Source organism: Argiope bruennichi, chromosome 3 (assembly GCF_947563725.1).
Source record: "Argiope bruennichi chromosome 3, qqArgBrue1.1, whole genome shotgun sequence".
NCBI classification, from domain to species: domain Eukaryota; kingdom Metazoa; phylum Arthropoda; class Arachnida; order Araneae; family Araneidae; genus Argiope; species Argiope bruennichi.
Window position 1 is genome coordinate 16,813,091 of NC_079153.1, and position 23,519 is coordinate 16,836,609.

At 30.5% G+C, this 23,519-nt stretch overlaps 1 protein-coding gene across 1 annotated transcript in view; it reads right to left on the reverse strand.

Moving 5' to 3' along the window:
- Positions 1-9,547: 9,547 nt before the first annotated feature.
- Positions 9,548-23,519, reverse strand: part of LOC129962548 (leucine-rich repeats and immunoglobulin-like domains protein 1) — a 41,408-nt gene continuing 27,436 nt past the window's right edge. Inside the window, exons 3-5 of the mRNA XM_056076308.1 lie at positions 20,425-20,807; positions 16,966-17,114; positions 9,548-9,739 (exon numbers count right to left, since the gene is read on the reverse strand). Coding sequence (XP_055932283.1) covers positions 9,597-9,739; positions 16,966-17,114; positions 20,425-20,807 — 675 coding nt within the window. The 3' untranslated portion in view covers positions 9,548-9,596. The remainder of the gene's footprint in view (positions 9,740-16,965; positions 17,115-20,424; positions 20,808-23,519) is intronic.

Sequence of the window (23,519 nt, forward strand, 5' to 3'; positions counted from 1 at the left end):
AGAACTCAAATAATAAAATATTTGATACTCTCAATGACCGTTTGACAGCATTTTACTTTTTGCCAGAGCACATGCTGGCAGTTGTTTCTTATGTTTTTGGATAAGTTTTACTGTATCTGTAGAAGATTTTGGGGTTTCTTCTAACTGTAATATATGTGCACGTTCTGTATCAACAGTCAGTGTATGCATGTTCTTGTCAGTGTTTATATGCTTTGCATACATGTTGTAGATCAGAAACACGCTTTCATGTTTTAAATATCCTTGAATATGTTTTAAATTTCACATGGCTGCGTAAACATGGATATTAGATAATCGTTGCTTCTACAATTGATGTGTTGGAATCCAATGGATTTCTGGAAATGATTGAAGCTGTCGATGTATATATCATTCAAAGCCTTGTAATATGAATCTACCTTTTAAATCCCACATATCTGCATGAACATGATATTAGATACTGGTAAGAGTTGCTTCCATTCTCGCATTAGTATTCAATGGATTCCCAGTTGCACTCTAAATATCTATAAGTGAGAAACTTCCACACACCATTCAAGGTCTTGTTTTTTGAATCCCTCGTGTTGTAACTGAGGGAGGTGTCAGAACATGAATTTTCAGGAAACTCTTTCTTCTCTGGTATCAACTATGTTGTGAAATCTACTTGATGTCATTCATAGATTTTCTTTCACTATGTTGTGAAGTCCACTTGATGGCATTCAGAGAATTTCTTTCAGATATTTCCATTATGCAAACAATACAATTTAATTAACCTAGTACTTATATTTCTTCTCTACTAAATTATCAACATGAAAGAAAACATTTCCTTTTTCTTCGCATCTGAGTGAAACGCGGCCCTAAATAAAAGGGCCGTTTGTTTTCAGGTTTCGATGAGCCATAAAAAATAAGAGAGGAGAACAAAATAAATTTTTTACCAAAAGTTTTGTAAAAATATGAATAGTTTTCAACATGATCACATGAAAAACAAAGTATTTGTATATTGGTGGATCATTTTTTCGATATCCTCTTTGATGATATCTTCTTGCTGCCAGTGATATGATAAAGCCAGGAATTCTGCTCGGTAATGAAACTCGGCATTATCCCAGTTGTTTTTTTACTTTATTTAGTTAGTTTATTTTTTAATTAGACATATTAGTTAGTTAGTTTTCAATTTAGACATATCCGAGCAGATATGTCTAAACATACACCATCCGAAATCATAATTTTGAAATAATTATCGTCCAACGCGTTGTCTGGAATTCCAGCATCTTCCGTTTCTTTCGAAACATTTGAACAACTAGTTTAACAAGATCTTCTGTTATCACAGACTTATGTCTGTTTCCCCTTCGATCAAAAACGGAACTCGGAGACTTGGAATTTTCATTTCTTCACTGAATTGGAGAACCATCTACGATACCAAAGCTTCTAGGTTAATGAACTGTTTCAAATAAACGAGCGTTAAAGTCCATCACAGATCAGGGACGATAACGTTCCTTGAAGTGAGGATCAGAAATACCGTCCATCGACAAGGCAAATACCAAAATATTCACGTGGATTAAGTCGAAAAATAATCATGTTTGTACATAAATTTCAATTTTTGTTTTCTGTTAAATTTTTTATGGCCCAACAGAGCTTGAAACAAAAACTGTCCTCCTGTTTAGGATGGCTTTTCAGTCAAACATGAAAAAAAATTGAAACGTTATCTTTCACGTCGGCCATTGAGTAGAGATGAAACATAAATAGTGGGTTATTAAATAGTTTTAGTCATACAACGTAAATAACTGAAATAAAGGCTCTAATGCTTTTCTTTGCTTTAATTCTGCCGAAAAGTAACCATTTTTATACATAACTTTTGCAATAAATTCATTTTTTTCCAACCTCTTTTTTTTAAATCTATTTCATCGGAACTTATCTTAATATGGCAAATCATATGCTCTGTACCTATACTTTTCACTGGTTTTATAAAATATTATCATCCATCGAATGAAGTAGAATCATCATAAAGTATTATCCTCCATTCCGTAGGGTATTATCTTCTTTATTACAAAAATTCACGGATGCACGTCAAAATCTAATATCAACATTGAGGTTTGAGAAATATTAAAAAAAAAGTATCTAACACAGATTTTAGAATCATTATTCAATTCATAAGCATTTGAATATCTTTTCACATTCAATAAATGCATTTATTTCAGTAATTCCATGATAACAAGTGCCTGGCTTATAAAATGAATAACAGTAAACAATTCTTACAGATCCTTCAGTATTCCACCTAAATGGAATTTTGATATAATAATAATAATAAAAAAGATTACAGATGATGATGTCGTATTTACAATAAAAAATATACAAACTGAATTATACCTGAATGAATTTTAGTAAATTTTCTGGTAAGATTATTTAATTTATCATAAGGAATGTGATGTGCCGTTTGGCACTCTCGCAGAAGAATAAAAATATATTCCATGAGAATCTTCTTGATATATTTCTATGATTAACGTTCTGAATGTTGGGTTTAAGCAATAGTGTTTATATTACACAGATTGTGCATATGTTACATGAAATGGGGATGTTTTACATATTGGTTTCAAATTCGTCTAACGATGGTCATTTAACAATTTTGCTATTTTATTATTAATTTTTTATAAGGCAAATACTTTATGTTGAGAAAGTCTGCTCAAATTTTTAAGAAAACAAATTACATAATTTTACTTTAATGCAATTATAATTCTTTTTTTTTCCTGAAACGTAATTTTTAAATATTTTTCTCGTAAAATTGGAAAACAGAGTAAAAAAAATTATATATATTATTTCCCTCCAGATCTGTAAAGAATACATTCGGATACAGATATTTACACAGATCTGTACAGAATACATTCGGATACAGATATTTACACAGATCTGTACAGAATACATTCGGATACAGATATTTACACAGATCTGTACAGAATAACATTCTAATCAGATATATCTATGCATATTTGTTTATATTGATATCTATGTCGTTAAAGTTATGTTTAGTTTATTTTAGTTATATAAACTTTCAGTTTTAAAATAACAGTAAAGCTATTTTGGACGGACCTCGTAATTTTTAAACCCTGTTAGCTGATGAGGCAGCACCTGAATTAGAACAAACATTCATCCTCCAAAGTCATAATTTTGATATGATGGTCCTCCAGCTCGTTGTCTGGGATTTCAACATCGTATGTTTTTTTTCAAACATTTGAAAAACTTGTTGAACAAAATCTTTTGTCACCACAGATTTGAATATCTGTTCCCCTGGAACAAAAACGCGACGTAGAGCAGAGGGATTTCAATCTTTTCCCCAAATTTAAGAAGCATCATGAAGGTCAAAACTTCTAGACTAACGAGTAGTTTCCAAGTAGCATAAATTAAGGTCCATCCTAGATCACGAACGGCAAGATTCTTTGAAGAGAAGATTAGAAATCTAGTGTACCGGTGTGATAAATACCACATCGAAAAATAACCAATTTAAAATTAACCACTTTTAAATTTTAATAATAATTTCATTTGTTCTTTTCTGTTGACTTTTATATGCCGAACGGAACTTTAAAAAAGTCCCTCTATTACCAAGCTTCCACACCACCTCAACGGTAGGACGCTTGGTTCCGATGAGTTTTGAGTGCACTAGGCCCACTTACACCTCGGTTCTTCGGTGGAATCGGGTCTCGAACCTGAACTCCTCCGGTATATGTATACACAACCTACCTTTTTAATGAAAATCCTAAATTTAATTCAACATTAATTTATTTTTAAAAATTCTTTTTTTAACTAAATTTAGGAATTTACGGAACCATCTACTTGATAAAATTCCTTCATTAAAATCATCCCGATTTAAAATAAAAAATAAAACAAATAAATTATTTTGCCAATCAAGCATTAAAGTATTTGCTAACAACTTAAATAAAAAAGTTCTAAATATTTTTTTAATTATTAATACCTACTCTCAAAACTGTTCTATAAGTAGAATTTTTTTTTTTTTTGTTACATAACTAATGACAAAATTTTAAATTACTGCGAAAATAATTATTCCCTCATGTCGCTATATTATCAATATTTCAAAAATTACCAAGAAACTTCTCTTTATTTTTCTCTTCATATTGACTGAAGTTTAACATTCTATGTATTCAATTTTAATTAAGCATAAAGTTCCCCAATTAACGTTTTAAATATATAATTTACATTGTTCAAAACTAAAATGATGTTTCTTATCAAGTTTTGATAAATTTTTTCCTCAATGTGTCTGCATATTAGATCCTAATTAGTGTTCTTAAAATACTAATTAATAATTGGTTGATATTTACTTTATCAATTATTTAATTAATTTCACAAAAAAGTGCAATTCAGACTATTCATTTCGTAATATGTCATCCTTTTAATAAGCTCATATATCTAGACATAAAATAATTTCATAATTTTTTTCAAGTAATGTAGCAATGATGAAATATTTATTAACGCTAAATGAAGATACTGAGCGTTGTTGTTTATTAAATATTGAAATCAAAGGTAAGTACAAATTACTTCAGTTTTGAAATTTTTTGAAGATTTCAGACTTTTTAGAAAAAAAATTATAGGGTGTAATAAAAATAATTTTTTAATAATTTAAATTATTCGATAAAAAAATTGCATGAAAATAAATGTTGTTGTACCAAAACTTTATTGTTAAAGAAAGAACAATGTTCTCAAGTAATTACTTTGGATTGACAGAACATAAAGCTGTTATTTTTTCTGAGGGAGCCATATTAATTGCTAATATCAATTACTGTAACTTAATATACGTGTGAAACTATTTTGAAACTTTTATAGAATATTTCTGTAGTTTAAAATTATTAAATAATTGAATTGAATTGTTCGTAAAATAAAACTTTGTTTTAACTCGCAAGCTGTTACAAAAGCTTTTTGTGAATAAAAATTCATTTTTTTTTTAAAGAAATCTATCGATGTTTCCTGGACTAAAACATTTTTATTGAATTGTCTTTTGTATCCCCATTACATTAGCAAAATTAGGTTGTCATTCTGCTTAATTAAGTATTGAATCATCAAAGCAGACGTGTAGCTTTGTTTTCATAAAATGCGAGACAATATTTCTTTCCCGATTCGAAAAAAAAATTCCAAACATAGTCGTGATGTAAATAATATTCCTAATTAAATTGTATTTACACATAGTCTGAATTGCTTCAACATGTTTCTGCTAATACCCTTGTTTGTTTGTTTTTTTGTTTTTTTTAGGAGTATTGCAACGTTAATTGTTTTAAGAATTTTTCTAATGATACAAAAAAATAAAACAAAAATAAAGAACAATCAGATTTAATGGATTCCATTATTAAAAAAATTATTGAATAAAAGTCCGCGTCTGTTCGGGAGAAAAAAAAAGCACTTATTTCTTTTGGTTAATAATTTAATTGTCTTCGTAAAATAAAGAAGGCGATGAACAAAAGACATTTTTTTAAACAAGCGTAATTGTTTCAAAGGCATGAATTTAAACATTCACGGGACTCTTAAAATATTGCATTTTTTTATGCGATAAATTATCCGATTATATAAAAAAAACTTATCATTAAAGTTAATTTTAAAAATAAAAAATAAATGGTGGCGATGGCCTCAAGTATTATCTTGCGAGGTTGCTGGTTCATTTTTTGATCAGGAATCATGTTGTCACACCATTACCCTATCAAGCATAGAAAAAAGGAAGCAACTGATAAAGAAGGTTCCTTAAATAAAAATAATTTAAATTACTGAAAAATGTTATTGTAAAAGTTCACAAATTCAGATGCTTGAAGAAATGTATTTGCATAACTCAAAACTGATTCGAAATAGAAAATGAACTAAACGAAAAAAATGCCGTAGGTAGTGCCAAACTTCACCATATTGAAAAATTGAGCCAATTCTAAAATAAATCAGATTAGTTGTCTCACTTTTATAGCTTTTGGAGATGAGGCATCTAACTTTTTGGATATGTCCTCATATCTGGTGAATCAAGCGTTACTTCTATTTCCAACAATAATTTGATGCTCTATATGGTCTCAAAATAACCCAGTGTAATTCAAAAATATGTTTTATACAAGGTGTACCATAAATACCGTTAGAGGTGCATAAAAGATGCCTAAAGAACTGTACCTGTATGACACATAATTTTCGAGAAAAATACGAAAGCAAAGTCTGACGTCATATCCAGTTCAAGGAAAAAAAAGCACTTTATTTGACACATCAACAGCACTATTTGCAAAATACAAAGTTCAAAGTGTTCGCCGTCCATACATATGCAGAATTGAGCACATCATGGAATAGATGCCTACCATCACAAAAAGGAGCACAGAAATTCGCCGGAGCACCATCATGTTGGAACAAAAGAATTGAAGTATTGAATCTAAGGGAATATCATCGAGAAAATTGGGCAACATATCATGGAGAAATATGAAGTAGGAATGTCCTGATACCCGTTCAGGAAACGGATATGGTCCAAGCATTGGATCCCTGAGTATGCCGGTCCACACATTTACAGACCAGAGTTCTTAATGTTTCTGCAGGCGGATTGAGTGAGGATTGAACTGGAACCACATATGGCTATCGTGATGGTTGAATACCCCATCACAAATGAAACATGATTCATCAGTCCACAAGATATGAGCAATAAAACTATTATCTGCATTATGTTGCGGCAACAGCCATTCACAAAAGTCCGTGCGTTTCTGAAAGTCATCTGGTTTTAGATCTAGCACGATTGTGTACCGAAATAGACACATGCATGATGCAACATACCCGCCGAACATTTTAAACATCATCGTCTCGAAAGATATCAAATATTTCTATTAATGTGTCCACTACAGTGTTTTTCAACTTGCACAAGATGTGACGTTATACTTTGTTTTCGTATTTGTCTCGAAACCTATGCGTCGTGCAGGTACAGTTCTTTGGGCATTTTTTTATATACTCCAAACGAGGAATCTGGTTGTACAGAGTTTGGGCGGTATTTATGGGACACCCTGTATGTTAGACATTCAAGTTAATACAATTCCTATTTCACTGAAACTGAGACTCTGTATCAATGCACGAAATATAACCCATCAAAATTGGCAACAAATATAAATATATTAGAAAATTTGAAGAATGAGAACACATGTCTGTCAGTAATTTACAAATACATTGAAATACAGGATTTCCCAACAAGATTTAGAATGGAACCGTAGCTCTAGGGGGGAAAAGGATGTACTCCCAGCTTTAAAAATCTCTAAAGAATAAAAAAATAACTTCTTCAATTTATAAAGCTTAAAAAAAGAGCTTTTTTCGGTATAAAATATTTCTAAGATAAATTACAAATGGATATCGTTGTGTAAAATTACATCATTAATATAAATATTGGTTATGAATATTTCATTACGGAAGAGAAATTCATATTGTCTTCAATCATTATTCAAGATAAATGATTGAAGACAATATGAATTGATAAGATAACTGATTGATAAGATAAATGGTATTTTTCATTATCAAAATTAGCATATAAAGAGGCGATATTAAAAATTACCTAAACATTTAGAATGGATTCAAGAATGCTTATTTTGGCGTAAAAAATGAATCTAACGTGTCCCCAACCACAATGAAGCTTTTAATGAAAAATTTCCATTTAATGGATTTCATGGCTAAACTAAATTAATTAGTTTCATCAATAAGCATCATATTTTTATTCATGATGAGAGATAAAAAAAATGGTGTATGTCAATCAAATTCGTTACTATCACCAATCAAAAATTTTGAAAACTGTATTTATAGATGTCTGATTTCGCCAAATGTGCTTCAATGGATATGATTTACGATGTCTATTTTATTTTTGCATTAAATCAGATGTGAATCAAACTATTTCGTCTCATGGAATTTCTGCTGCCAAACAAACGTAAAAATCAGCTATGATAATCTTTTGAAAATAAGCTTTATTTTATTAAGATATTTTACTTTTAGTATTTATCCAATAGTATTTCTGCTATATTCACCAACAATATTTTTCTATATTCAGCATCAGTATTTTTTCTATAATAATTCAGACATCATACTGAAATAACACCAAAAGTTGCTACTTTAGGTTTTAGGTTTGCACGATTTTTTAATAATTATTATTCATGACAACGTAATGTAAAATCAAATATTTTCATTTTGTCATCCATTTTGTTTCCTAATTTCTAACAATCTGATATTCTGATAAATTTCAAGGATTCAATGATTTAATGGTTGAGTATCAAAGATAGAATAGGTAAATTTCAAATTTAAAATCCAATTTTACTTTAAATATTGATCGTATAGTACATTGAATCTGTGTTTTTGGTGGATATAAATTTTGATACATTTGAAATATGGTTTCATTTGGGCACTTACTTTTAAAATAGTAATTCCAAACTTATTACTTTTTCGTATACGAAACATCATCATCAACAGGAAGAAAGCATTATAGGAGTCTAAGAATTCGGTCTGAAAAGTTTGATGATTTTCCACATTTCAGACCGGCAACGGTTCAAAAAACGAATTTTTGAAATTATGTCAGCTTGTGACTGACTATCGTTTGTGTGACTATCGTTTAAGCTCAGAAGCATACTGTTTCATTCAGATTTTCTTTTCAGAAGCTTACATACATTCAGATCTTCATTTTATCATCTATATCATCATTTTATCCTTTGACATCAAATTATATTTTTACATAAAATTTGCAAATTTTATCAAATTCTATTCAAAGTTCATTCTAATGAAATAAGTCTGTTCTGATCGAATACTGGCTTAAACGATAATTAAAGAAAACTAAATTTTATATGGATACAATTTGGTTCACAGATTTAGAATCTAAAGTGCAATTTATAACAAATTTTGAACTAAATCCTTCAAGAGGCTGAGTATTTGTCGTTTGCATTTTCGCATGCATGTAAATTCGAAATCATGATTTAAATAAATTGATATGTCATCTTGTTAGCTAAAATTATTTCTGTCAAATTTTGATTTCAAATCGGCCGAAGAAAAGACGCTCATAATGCTTATTCAGTTTTTGTTTTTATGTCATGAAATAAATAACTCTAATGTGTGGAACTGTGAAAATAAATATCTGAGCACTCATGACGTTCACAGTCTAGCACAAAAACTACAATTTACGGTAGGAAAGGGTTAGAATAACGCCTTCATTACAGATAATCCGAGAAAATTTCCTAAAATCTATACCCAGTGGTTATTTCCTCATATAGTAAAAGAAAGTGTTATAATCATAAGTAATTATTATAATCCAAAGCTTACAGAAATGAAACAATATTAGTAAATAGAATTTTTTATCACCTTCTGACGTTGCATATTTCTTTTAAGTTAAAAAAAATTATAACATGAAAAGATAAGGAGAGGAAATTACTGTGAATGTTGCAAATTCTAAATAAGTTTAATGGCGATAAATTTAGAAGTATTTCCAACAATTTTCATTTGTACAGTTATTCTTTGAAATTGTTAGATTAATTGACATTTTTATGCAAATTATTTGATAAATTTGTAGTTTTAAATAACCATGAATTCAAGATACAGTGTTCAGAAGCTTTTATTCTTATATCTATGTTCTATCTTCTTTATCAGCATCGGAATTCTTTGAATTCTATACTGCCTACTTTTTGTCCTGCCAATGATCTGGGTGATGCACATGTGGCTGTAAATTCATATGGACGTCGGCGACCAATTAGCCAACGCATTCGGCAGTCGCAAACAAACTTGTTACCTATAGAAAGGAAGTAAAAAATGTGCAAAATATAATTATTTTTTAATATCATCAATTTGTAGTAATTATTGAAAGTGCTATTGCAAATAAATATAATAATAAATTTAATAAAAACCATTTTTAAAATCAAACATAAACGGTAGAATTAGATTTTATTTGATTCTTCTTCAAATCCTTTTTTCCCCAAATTAGCCATCAAGTAATAAAACCAATGTGAAATCAAAATTTAATTAGCATAATTTATTTGCTAATAAATATGTCATGAAAATATCAAAATATTGTGTCTAGAATACTTCAGTGCACGAAATTTAAACACCGTAGCATACAAAAGATGAATATAAAATCGATTATAATATTTAATGTTTCAAACATGAAATAAATCAAATGAAAGTATACATAAATAGTTTTGTTAGATTAAATGTTTTGAAAAAATATCTATTTTTATTTTATATTTTTATCAATGTTTCTTTAATTTTTAAGTGTGAAAAATATAATGGTTTTCTGCCTTTCAATTATTTCATAATTTTCTTCCTCATAACACAAGTCAAATAGAATAAAACTTGAATTAAAATAGTGTATTAAATGATTACTAAATTCTGAAACTATCTGAAAGCATTTAATCACCGAGAACAAATAAATACACAAAATTTCAAATTTCTTGATTAAGAAGGGATTAAATATCGATTACAGAATTTTGATTCTACGAACATCAAGCAAAACTTGTTAAATAAGTGTGTTAAGAATTAAAATATTTTCGAAATGAGAGTTTACCATGTGCCAGAAAATGCTTATTTTGCACTACGTCGAATATTGCAAAAAGTTTATTTACCTATTTATAAATTTGTAAAATATACTGAAAAACGTAACCAACGGCTTGGAAAGGTCTCTTATTAAGATAGGATCCATAGTTAAACACCATATTTGAATATAGTTTTCTATATCTTATTAGCTAAATTAGCATAGTTTCATCTTATTAGCGATGTTTTCTCCAGCTAATGTGCTGCCGAATTTTTTTTCCATTTAACATTTATCAAGGAGGTGAGAGACTGATCTTTCGCATACTGTGTCTATGATGTGTGTGTGTGTGTGTGTGTGTGTGTGTGTGTGTGTGTGTGTGTGTGTGTGTGTGTGTGTGTGTGTGTGTGTGCATATATATAATGAAGTTCATTACTGTAATTTGTTACATTATATCTACCTGATAATTTCGAAAATTCACCTTAGTGTAATAGCTTTATATAGAAGCATAAGGCTTCCAAATGCTTATCTGAAGCATAAGCATATGATAGCCTAATATAGAAGAAAATTCACCTTAGTGTGATAGCTTTATATAGAAGCATAAGCTTCCAAATGCTTATCTGAAGCATAAGCATCTGATAGCCTAATATAGAAGAAAATTCACCTTATATAGAAGCATTTTATACCAGCTCTAAAATAGTTCGTAACAATATCAAAAAAGCACCAAATTTCTAAACTGAAGAAGGCGTCAGAACACTTCTTGAAACGCATCAAGAGTCATCCATAAACCTGTTAAACTTTACTAAGTTTAACAGTTACTAATTACTAACTGTTAAACTTTTCAAATGAGCAATGTGTGATCAAAGGTTTCTGTAAAATGGGGCACATTATACATTTACATGCAAATGCAAGCCACCTTGAGTCGTTCTAGATGGAAATATTTCGTTTTAAGTTTTCTTTATTTAGCACACACTGAAAATAAATCATATTTCTTAACTTCTTACTCATAAAACAACTTAAAATGCTTTTTGTCTTTCCAGAATTTCGCAATATTCTTTTTCAATACATAACTTGAAGAAAAATGCTTTGGCACAAGCACTGAAACGAATATCTATATCCAGCATCAAATTATCAGCATCAGTTGAATTATAAACAATAAGAATTAAAATTTATATAAACTGGAAATAATGCTTTATATATACTTTATATTTCAACAAAAAAATGTTCAGGCTTTTTTATGGTCTTTAATATTAATGCTGTGTATTAAAACATTTGATTTCAAAAGCCATTCTTCCACTAAACAAAGATAAAAATCAAACTTTTCAAATTATTATATTTGTCTGATATTATCGTTGTTTTCATTGATAACGATTTCTTTTATTCTGTTTCTGTGAATTACTGACACAACTTTTGTTGGCTTTGAACTTCATTATTTCCTTTTTTCTGATGCTGCTGTTGTTGCTATTGTTGCCAAACACTATCAAAATAAAATTGCGCAAAATATATTCTAAAATACAATATTCTGACCTTTCAAAAGCGAACATTTGAATGAAATATTTGGTGAATAAAAGGAATTAAAAATTTTCTGTTTAACGCCTTTACGAACAATCAAGAATTAAACAGAAGAGAAGAGAAACGACCAGCAATTCATGGAAATCTAATGTAAATTTATCATGTATGATACCTCCTGCGGCATTCTGTGAGAACAATAAAGCGATTATTTCGACTATGAATGGAAAAATGGCTCATATGAGAATTAACGCTGAATCTAATTAGCCTTCTAATAATTTCACTACCTGTATTACTATTAAGCGTCTGAAAGATAAAAGTGTAATTAAGTTAGATAATTATAAATAATCATAGTATGAATGAGGAAATTTATAAATGAATAAATTCATTTTTAAGTGCAATTGTAATTGCTTATGTATCAATGAGGATGCCCGCCTACCCCTGTTTCTTTGTTTTCTACTTTGTCGTATACGTAGCATGGAGAAGATATAGTAATCGTCAAAAAAAAAAAATCGAACTCACGATTTTGACGTATTTTCACATTTTAGATCTCTCTGAGTTCGAAAAACACGTTTCTGGAAAATATCTGACTGTCTGTGACAAAGATAACTCAAAACGCTTTGATTTAGATGGATAAAATTTGGTAGATGGATTTATACTTAATGTGTAGCTTTTTATCAAATTTTCAGCAATATCCGCTTAGAGGAAGACCGTCTGTCCAGCTGTTCGAATATAATTTAATATGATAACTTCAAAATGAACAGAGCTAGATGAAAAAAAATCGATGCACAGAATTAACGTCTGGTATCTCTCATCTAGTCCAGGCACCTTTCAAATTTGTATCAAATCCAAAAATAGATGGACCATCTGTAGGGTCTGTACTTTCAGAAACATACAAACATGACAACTCAAAGACGCGATGATTTAAATATATCAAATGGGTATGGGGTTGCATATTTAATATGTAATACATATATTTGGTATGGTATTTTGTGACTTAAAAATGTAGTTCTGTGCCAAATTTTTGTTTCAATCAGTTGGGATAAGCGCGTCGAAAACACAGATTTGATTTCCGGATATTATTAACTGTATACTAGGCATTAATCACTAAATAACTCGCCAAAGCTCACATGATAGATTCATTAAAAATGCTACATTCACGCCAAAAGTAAATATTTCATAACTATTGCACGCCAATGCCATGCAAGGCTTTCTGTGGGATAACACCTTTATTAGAGATTATTTGAGAAAGTTTTGGGAAGAGCACTCCCACTTTTTAATATAATGCAGCGGTGACATGGTGGTGTGGCGCTAGCTTCATAAGCCAGGTAACAGCGTCTGGATAGAGGTATTCACTTTTGTCTAGTGGTTATTTACGCGGCTAAGGAATCTAGCTTCGCATGTTCGATCCTCGCTCATAACTATCTGCCACAGTGGCTCCAATTTATGTGCTAAAGGCTAATGATTTAACATCTCTTTGTATCAAAACAATTGCAAAGTAACAGAGAGAAGCGAATTTTAAATACTGATATTTCGAACATTTTCTGTCTTTTAGAAGTAAGGGAGTATGAAGAGGGTATATACTTGCGTGATCTCATCATCTGACTGCAGCTAAAAATTCCATTCAAGTTCCATCCCAATATAGTCCTCAAAACGGGACATTAATATAAGTAAACAAAACTGAGCTTTTTAAAATTCGGACGTTTTAAATATGCATTTATTCAAAAGTGACAAACAAGTATAAAACGTTATTCAAAATTTTAAACATAATTTTTTTTTCTAAAATTCATACTTCTATTCATAATTTTGAACTTCCACTGCATTGAAACGAGACAAAAGCATCTCCAAGCTGGTAACTCTGGAATCGTTTCTTATGAATTTACATCTTACCCATTTCCTTACTTATTATCCGACTTGGCAGGTTTCACAAAACATGAAGACGATTTGTGAAACTTGATTACAAAAGTGCGCATTCTGCATTAGGAAGGAAAAACGATTTCAATTCGCGCCTCTAAATATAACAGACGAGATGAATACGGTGTGATATATTATCCAGGCCAACTTGCTTCATGTAACGCAAATAAACAGGTCATTAATTTTACTCAGGGAAGAATTTTTGGCTGAGACAGTATAAATCACGCCCTTATAACACAATTTATCATTCTTAACTTGACAGTTACATGATCTAAACAGCGTTTCGAGTAATTTCATGCCTCGATAAAGTTTTTAATTTGTAGCGCTGCGCCGTTTCGAAATGCTAGGAATAAAATCTCCCGCGATGCATAAGAAGAAAGACGAGTTTCTTACTACAGAAAACGTGTTACACTTTACGATGTCAGCAGTTTTCTACATAAAAGGTTAATTTTTCAAACGTTAGTGCATTTTGTGTATCAAAAAAGCAGTGGCGATATCTTATTCGGAGTTAAAATTATAATAAGTGTGTGAAATCAGAGATTTGTTGAGAAACGGATGACTGAATTACTTGCATTCTTAAGAATGACAAGAAAAACTATTTTCAGGGGGATTCATAAAGTCATTAACAAATTTAACGTTATTATGAGGCATATAACAAATGATAAGTTCTTTTGCATGAAGTGATAAGTTCTTTTTCCAAAGCACATAGAGTCGCAAACTATAAGAGAGAAATTGTAGGAGCTCTTAATTGTAAATCAAATAAAAGGTAAGAATAGATCAAATAAAACGTATTATTCAGATATAACGAAATATAGATTTAAAATCACAAAACAACAGAAATACGTGAATTGGAACAGGCAATAAGTATGTCGCTTTAGAATTATTTAAACTCTTCACTTTTCATTTTAAGTTTTCAAAAGATTTGTTTCTTATCAGTAATTAAACACAGTTTCTATCTATCTATCAGTAACTAAATACTATCTATCTCTGATCACAGTATTTATCATACTGTATCTATCACATCTATCATTAAGTGTTCGACTAGCGTGTTGTTTATCATGCATTTCGGTTGTTGCGCTATAGTAAATGTGTATCTATCATACTACACTATATATATATGTTGTTGCTTTTCATGAAGTTAGGTTGTTGTATAATAGTAAATATGTATCTACCATACTGCATACGATTTACATTGTTGTTATTCATGCAATTGGGTTGTTCTACTACAGTAAATGTACATCTGTTATACTGCGTCGACTTGTAATGTTGTTATTAATGCGGTTGCGCTGTAATTTTTTTCATGCGGGAGGTTTTGTTTGTGCTATGTTAAATGTATATCTGTCATATTGCGTACGAATTGTAATGCTGTTTCTGCAATTCGGTTGTTGTGCTATAGTAAATATGTATCGATCATACTGTACACAATTTGTAAGCTGTAATTAATGTAGTAAATTATTGCGCTACAGTAAATATGTATCTATCATATTTCTCACGAATTGTATGTGGCTTTACATGCAGTTGGATGTTGTGAATAGTAAATATGCATCTATCATGCTGTGTACGACTTGTGATGTTGTTATACATGCAGTTGGGTTGTTCTGCTATGGTAAATTGTATCTATCATACTGAATATAACTTGCATGTTGTTATTAATGTAGTTCGGTTGTTGCGCTATAGTAAATATGTATCTTTCATTCTGCGTAAGACTTTTAATGTTTGTTTTTCATGCAGTAGGTTTATTGTGCTATGATAAAGTATATCTATTGTACTGCGTACGACTTATAATGCTGTCGAGCAGTAGGTTTATTGTGCTGTGATAAAGTATATCTATTGTACTGCGTACGACTTATAATGCTGTTGTCGAGCAGTTCGGTTGTTGTTCTATAAGTTAATGGATACCTATCATACTGCGCGCAATTAGTAAGTTGTTCGTGCAGTTCGGTTGTTGTGAGATAGTAAATCTGTATCAATCAAGCTGCACACGATTTGTTAGTTGTTGTTAATGTAGTGGATTGTTTCGCAATAGTGATTGATCGTACTGCGTATTTTCATGTTGTTTCTTATGCAATTGGGTTGTTGCGCGATAGTAAATGTATGTCTACCATGCTGTTTAAGACGTAATGCTGTTATTATGATTGTTATTCATACAGTTGGATTGTTCTGTTATGGTAAATGTGGTATCTACCATACTGCATACGACTTGGTATTGTCCGAGCAGTTTAATTGGTATTGTCCCGCATACTGCATACGATTTGTAATGATGTTTGTGTAATAAGGTTGTTGTGTTGCAATAAATAAGATTTCATCTAAATTTGTGATGTTTCGATCATTTCATATACAAGACAAGAAGAGTCCAGTTTAGTAATTGCTTGTCTCTTTCTTTGTGAATATAGTGGGATCGATTTAACTTCACTTTAATGGCAGGACATATCTCCTTCGAGAAGAGCTGTACCATGGATGGTTATTGCCATTAAGACTAAACATTACTACTTGCTTCTGAGAAGTCACACGAGAATCAGTCAACTACTCCAATTGCATATTCATGTCACGTATGCTATGGTTCAATCTTTGACATCCATTGAATTCATTTCTTGATTAATTTACTGACAACGAATTCCAAGTAGCATCTATTGTGCACTTCTGTTCCCATTTCTACTGCAAAAATATCTTGTTCTTGTATGTTTCATTTAATTTTAAATTTTATAAACAATCGTTGGGATACCTGAGTGCACACAGAATAATTTTTATATGAATTACATGCCAATTTAATCATTAATTACTCTCACTTGTTTATATAAATAACGAATTCTACCAGCTATAGAACAAACATATCGTACGTATAGAACATATCTTCCAGAAGCATTGTTAAACAAATTGTGATCAATAAATGTATATGTAAAATATTTCTGAATTCATAATATTTATTTTTCAGATAAAGAAGAATCTAAAAATAAAATTTAATAGTCTGAACTTAATATATAATGAAAAATCCGAAAATAAAATAGAACATAGTTTTATATGTTCCACATGTTATTTTAGACATATAAAAAAAACTCTAAAACTCCTACCTCCAACTAGTAGAGCCTCCAAGTGCTGAATAGCCCATGAATAGGTATCTTCAGGCAAAACAATAAGCTTGTTGTTTGTGAGAGAAACATGAACAAGTTTTGGCATGTTAGTGAAAAAGTTTTTCGGTATTGTCTTTATCTCGTTATTGCTGAAAAAAAAAGGATGATATCCTTAAAAATTATGTAATGTATGTTATAGATTCAGATAAAATAGGACATATTAAATTTGTCTAAAATTATACTACTTACTAGCAGTTTACCAAAATAAGATATGTTATTTCAAAGAAATATGAATCTTTAGACGTGCTCTAATCTAATCTTTTTGAAAAATTTATACGAGCTTTAGCAATGAATTTTTTATGATAATCGGACTGATTTTTTTAATGTTCCTTAAACGGAATTTCAATATAGTATAGTTTCCTTTGAAAATTGTCTAGAAAGGCAATCTACCACAAAGGAGCTGAATCAGACTTTTACTTCAAGTTCTTTTCAGATAGCTTTGATCAAGAGAAAAGGTTACATTTCAATTTTGTCATGAGCTTGGCTAGATATTTCCATTAATAATATACTTCTCTTCGTTATGCTTATGGATCCGGAATCTGAATGATTAAATAGCAGTGATAATAATACAGATTCTGCGATTACTAACAAAGTTGAATCTCTGACCCATACAAAGATATCTCCAGTTGGAAGCAAAATACATAATCAAAAATGAGACTAACATAATCACATCATCATTATTACACCCTTCAGGCAAGAGAAAACCTTCTTAATCACTTGGTAACTTCTTATTTCCATATATGGTGAGCCTTATCATAAATAGTGAGATTAAGATCCGAAATAAAATCAGATAAAAATCACTTCCTTAGAAGTGAGATAAAAGTCAGACTTCTATCTTTGGTGCTCAACTCTTAGGGCACCGAAACTGCTCATTTTTCCCATCTATGACTCTTGTAGCAGGCAGGATCTGACTACCCTTGCTCGCCTTCTCAGGGAGCATATTAGGGCTATCAAATATTCTGAAGGTCTGAAGTCTAAACCAATTGTTTTACAGAAGAGGCTTCTCCTAATCACATTCTTATTTATCTGGGCCTCTCCCGGCAGGATCTTATTGACAATCTATTGTTAGTATTGAACTTCTTCAGGGTGCACAATTTCATAGACCATACATCTCTATCGTTCTTGGGACGTGTAACAAAATCACCACCATTCAAAATTTTTTTCAAAGGTTCAATAATTGCTATAGCACTTATTAAATGAGAAATTCATTGCTCTAAATTAAATGACTTTATACAAGACACAGCATGAATGATTAACAAATCCAGCACCACCAATAATGAATCCTCTTAAGATAATGCTAAAAGATTATTATATCTCAGATCAACGTACTTAAAGAAAATTTCTCAATATTCAATAGTACTTAACATTCGTAATATTTTCATAATTTTTTTTCTGAAATTAATGATGTTTTTCATGAACTATTGACTGGTAAATCCATTTATCTGGTTCATCATTTCTTTTTTGTCAACAGATTGTCTTTCTAAAAAACTTTCAAGACAAATCCTCAACTCACCATCCAGAACTGTTGATAGATGATCTCCTTAATGATTTTGTCTTTTATTAATGTTACTCAGTCATTCCATAATATACTCAACAAAGTCAATGAGGGATGATGTTCGATTTTAATATGTTTTATCACGAATACTGCAGTAACAAACCAGGAAATGGTAGCAGATAGCTAAAATTTCAGTATAGTTTGTTGTATTACATTGCATACCAGTGTCCGACAGCTAGAGATTTCAAACAGCCCAAATACAATTTATCTAGTTTTACTGAAAATGCAAGAAAACTAGAAATTGTTAATATTAGTGGGAAAACATACCTTTTACCTAATTGTATATTGAATTTCTATAGATTCGTAACAACAAACTTTCATCACCAGTTCACAGTTTAGCAAACAACTCAAACTTCTCCTTTCAGCACACATCGAATAGAGTTAAAGCAACACACTCAATAAATATCCTAAACTTTTTCGGATATTCTTGTTCTCAAGTAATTTTTCATTTTATATGCAACTCTTGATAATAGAAATACTTTTATGTGGATAAGGACTTTAAATTTAAATTTAAAATGTATGAATCAAATGGGGTTTTGAAACTGATTATAGAAAAAACCATCATTTCCTGGAAATGGATTATCATATGTATAATTATACTGAAATTCTTTATACACATAGAAATATCTAAATGTTCGAAATAATTTTACATCCATTCTCAAACTGCATAAAATCAGTTATTTTTGTTAGCTTATATCAATATCTAAACTGGCGGTTAGTATAACTGGAAAAGAAGAAAATCTCTGAAGTTCTAAATACTACATTTCATATAATTGTTCTTCAGCAGTATTAGTATACCCCCCCTTTTTTTTCCTTCTTCTTCTTCTTTTCGAAGTTTTTTTTTAAGAAAGGGTGTCCCAAAATTAACGTAGGATTTGAATTTGCCACCATTCGTGCTGTAAAGCGTCGGGAAGCCTATTAAAAATCATTGAATCAGTAAAAATGGAACGTTATACGACAGAACAACGTGTTTTAATTGTTGAACAATATTTCAAAAATAATGAATGTCTGGCGGCCACAATTCGAAAATATGAGATTTGTCCCCCTAGATCGTGTAATTTAACACCATTGGATTTCTTTTTATGGGGTTATTTGAAGCCAAAGATCTATGCCAACAAGCCCATAAGTACGTGTGCATTGAAAGAGGAAATTCAAGATGTATCAACAAAATTTAGCTACATTTATGCAAAAAAAAGTCATGGAAAAAGAGTGCGTATGTGCCAGCAAAGCCATGGAGGCCATTTGCCCTTTGTATTATTTCATACATAATCCTATTCTGTGTACTTTACAATTCAATAAAAATAGAATAATTTAACAAAAAATATGTTTTTTATTTAATTCAAATCTTGCGTTAACACGTTGTTCCATCGTGTAATGCTCCTTTTTTTACTAACCCTAAATTATCAGTTATCAAATGGTTTTAATAAGGTTGCCAACACTTTACTATAAATTGGACATGCTTTTAATTCAAATCTTACGTTAATTTTCAGACACCCTTTATGAAGTACGATAGATTTTTTATCCCATATTTCTCAATATAGTATATTTACAAGATCGAAACTTGAAAAACACTGTTTTAATTCTAAGTCCTTCTCATACATTAAACAGTTTTACTGCTGCATCAAATTACAGAGCTCTGATTTTTTTAAACCTATAGTTAAGTCAAAATGGGAGTTAATAAAAAAACAAAAATAAATTGGACTTGCTTAAACACTTCAGATGTCATTTAATTTATTGCATGTATTGAAATAATAATCAATACTCCTAAGTTTGTGTAATATAACAAAGAATATAAATTAATTTGTAGAAGAAAAGAATAACCATAAATAACTACACTTATTTACCTGAAGTCCAGAAATGCAAGTTCAGGAGCAGGATTTGGCAACATGTTTCTCGTGATGTCCTCAATATTGTTATCCACCAAACTGAGAATTCGAAGGGCAGAAAGATTTTCAAAGGCGTGGTCTACAATGTAAGAAATACCAGCTTTGGTAATGCCCAAAGCGTTCAGGCTTTTCAAAGGTGGGAAGACCTGATCTATTGATCCCAAGTTAATCATGTTGATATCTATGAGGCGTAGTTTGTTCATACGTCGTAGCTGCTGCCAGTCCCATTGTGTCACAAAATTGGCTTCGGTAGCCCTCAGTTCATCAAGCGTTTCCTCGAGACCTTCAAATGCGATGTCAATGTCAGAGAGAGACATTATTTCAGATCGAAAAAAGCGAATCTATAAAAAAAACATAATGTAATTGTAAATGCATTTAATTAATTGAAGTTGTCCATAAGTTGATCGCTACAAAAAGTGACAAAATAAGCCATAGATTTAGTGTCCCAATCTAATACATAGTGCAATAAAACTAATTTGGTAAAATACAGAGTGCTTAAAATCCACTAATCTCAGAGTCACAATCAGATCGCTGTCTAAATAGATATCGTTGGTGATAGTTGGTTTTTATGTTATCTTTCAGTCTTAAAATGATTGTGCATTGCATGCAAACTGCCCATGATTTATAGCCTAAAAGTGGCAAGTTAAGCAAAATATGCCATGGAATTTAGTGTTGCAATCTATGCATAGGACAATGAGAATTAATTTTCTAAACCTGAGAATGCTTGAAGCCCACTAAATCTCTTAATAATATATGTGTCTAGATATATTTCCTTGGTGATTTCTGAATTATATGTTATGTTTTAATTGAAATTGTTGTGTATTGTATGCAAACTGCCCATGATTTCAAGCCACAAAAGGCGGCAAGCAAACCCATATTAAACCACTCATACAAACAAACATAGGAAAAACATAAAATTTTAAAGACATGATTAATACAAGGGTCTTACATATATGACACAAAAAATTTAATAATTTTAATACTTTTTTAAAATATAGATTATCTTATAAATAGGACAATGATCCAATACCCTACTAAAAATTACAAAGTTTGAATTATCTTGCAAAAAGGATTTTATAAATGGAAATCCAAAGTATAGCATACATAGTATAGTCTACATAGCATACATAGTATCTACATAGTCTACATAGTCTCTACATGGTATAGCATCACAAATATTTCAAATTGTAATAGGCTTGTTCCTAGCAAGATTTTAATTTGCATCGTCTTTGACGACCATTTAGGTTTTTTACTAAGAAATGCACACAATTTAGGAGACGAAGTTTTTTATTATTCTGCAGTATACCTCTTTGCCTAATGTTGCTATCGGAATAGTTTCATTAAGGTAATTTATTGTTCCTGACCTGAGAAATGTTGATGTTACCCATGTAAAGTAAAAAATTTATCCATGTATATCCTGCGAAATTTAGGATTTTTTACAACAAAGATTCCACAACACATTGTGAAAGTGGCTTCAAAAAGTTTTGATGAGCACTATTGATAAGAAATAATAATGAAGTGATATCAATTATAGGATGGCAACATCCATAATTTGTAATACAAATATACAAATTTACATAATACAAATTTTATAGGTTTATTTTTCATGCACATCTTACAATCGTGTTTGCCAAAATATCGTGCTATTCTCTCACCAATTGTTATATTTTCTGAAAATATTCCAATTTCTGAAAATATTCCAAATTATTGCAGTGCAATATTACGTTTCTCTGAAAGTGGACTAATTTTGTAATAACAATTCTCTTTGTTAATGGCCGAATTGTCATTCAAATGTAAGAATATTTTATGTCACTGTATTGTTTCCTGGACATAGCTCTATTCACCAAGGTTGTGTCAGTGTCCGGGGTATTTTCTAAACACATTTTTCACTTGATAAAATGTTATAACCTCTGTAAACAACATTGCCTATAAACTTTTCGGTGACACTTTCGTTGACTTCAAAAGAATGATCTTTCTTCTGAGCTGCAATTCCATTAGTTTCTGTATCTGTATACGATATCATAAAATTAGCCATCATGTGAAAAAGTTCAGCGGAAGTTTTTTCTAATATCGTATCGGTAATATGTTGATGGTCTTGAGAAGAAAAACATCATAATGAAAGCGAAAATTCTGGTTCACATTATTTTCCATTTAGGGGGTTTTGTATCAAACTTAATTTCTTCACAGATATTTGACAAAACCCCTATAATTCAGCAGTATCTCGAATTTCAAGATCACCACATGTTTCATTTGTATTACAAATTGTGAAAAAAAATCGTCTGTTTCTTCTTCGTTACTGATCGCATCTGGCTCCGGTGGAATAATTGTCATTTTAGGATCATCAAATTCTTCATCGGATAGAGAATTCAAATATTCAAAAGCTTCATCCGCTGTTAGAAATTTCCTGGCCATTTTAAAACAGCAAAAACAGTCAGCAAACTCGTAACTACAAAATAAAGCAGCAACTGAACTAATGACAAACAAGAAAGCACTAAAGGCAAGTTTCACAAGCATATGTGGAATTTCATAAAGAGGACTGATACCAAGGAACATTCCAACTTTTTGTTGACCCCTGTTCCCTAGCATGAAAAGATAAAAAAGTTCTCTGAATCCAAGGAATGCGATCTAGATGTATCGGCGATTTGTTATAAAGGTGGATATCAGACTGTTGTCCTATATATAGGACAGATGGAAAACGCAAGTCATTTTTGGAAACGCCTGTAATGGAAACGCCTGTAATATTTATATTTTTCATGGATATTTTTAATGTTTTGAACAACACTGATGATCTACTTTAAAACTATATATGTTTGTTAAAGAAAAATAATAATTTTATTATTATTTAAGAGATTAAAACTTTGACAGTATTTTTGGGGTGAATTTAAATAAATTACTTTTAATTAATTATTTTTTAAATTCCATTTTTCCCACTACTTTGCTATATTTAATCTATTTATAATAATTTACGAAAAGTTTTATGTAGATTTTAATTGTTTATTTTTATTTTATTCACATTTAATTCAACTGTCCTATAAATAGGACCCTCGGGGGGG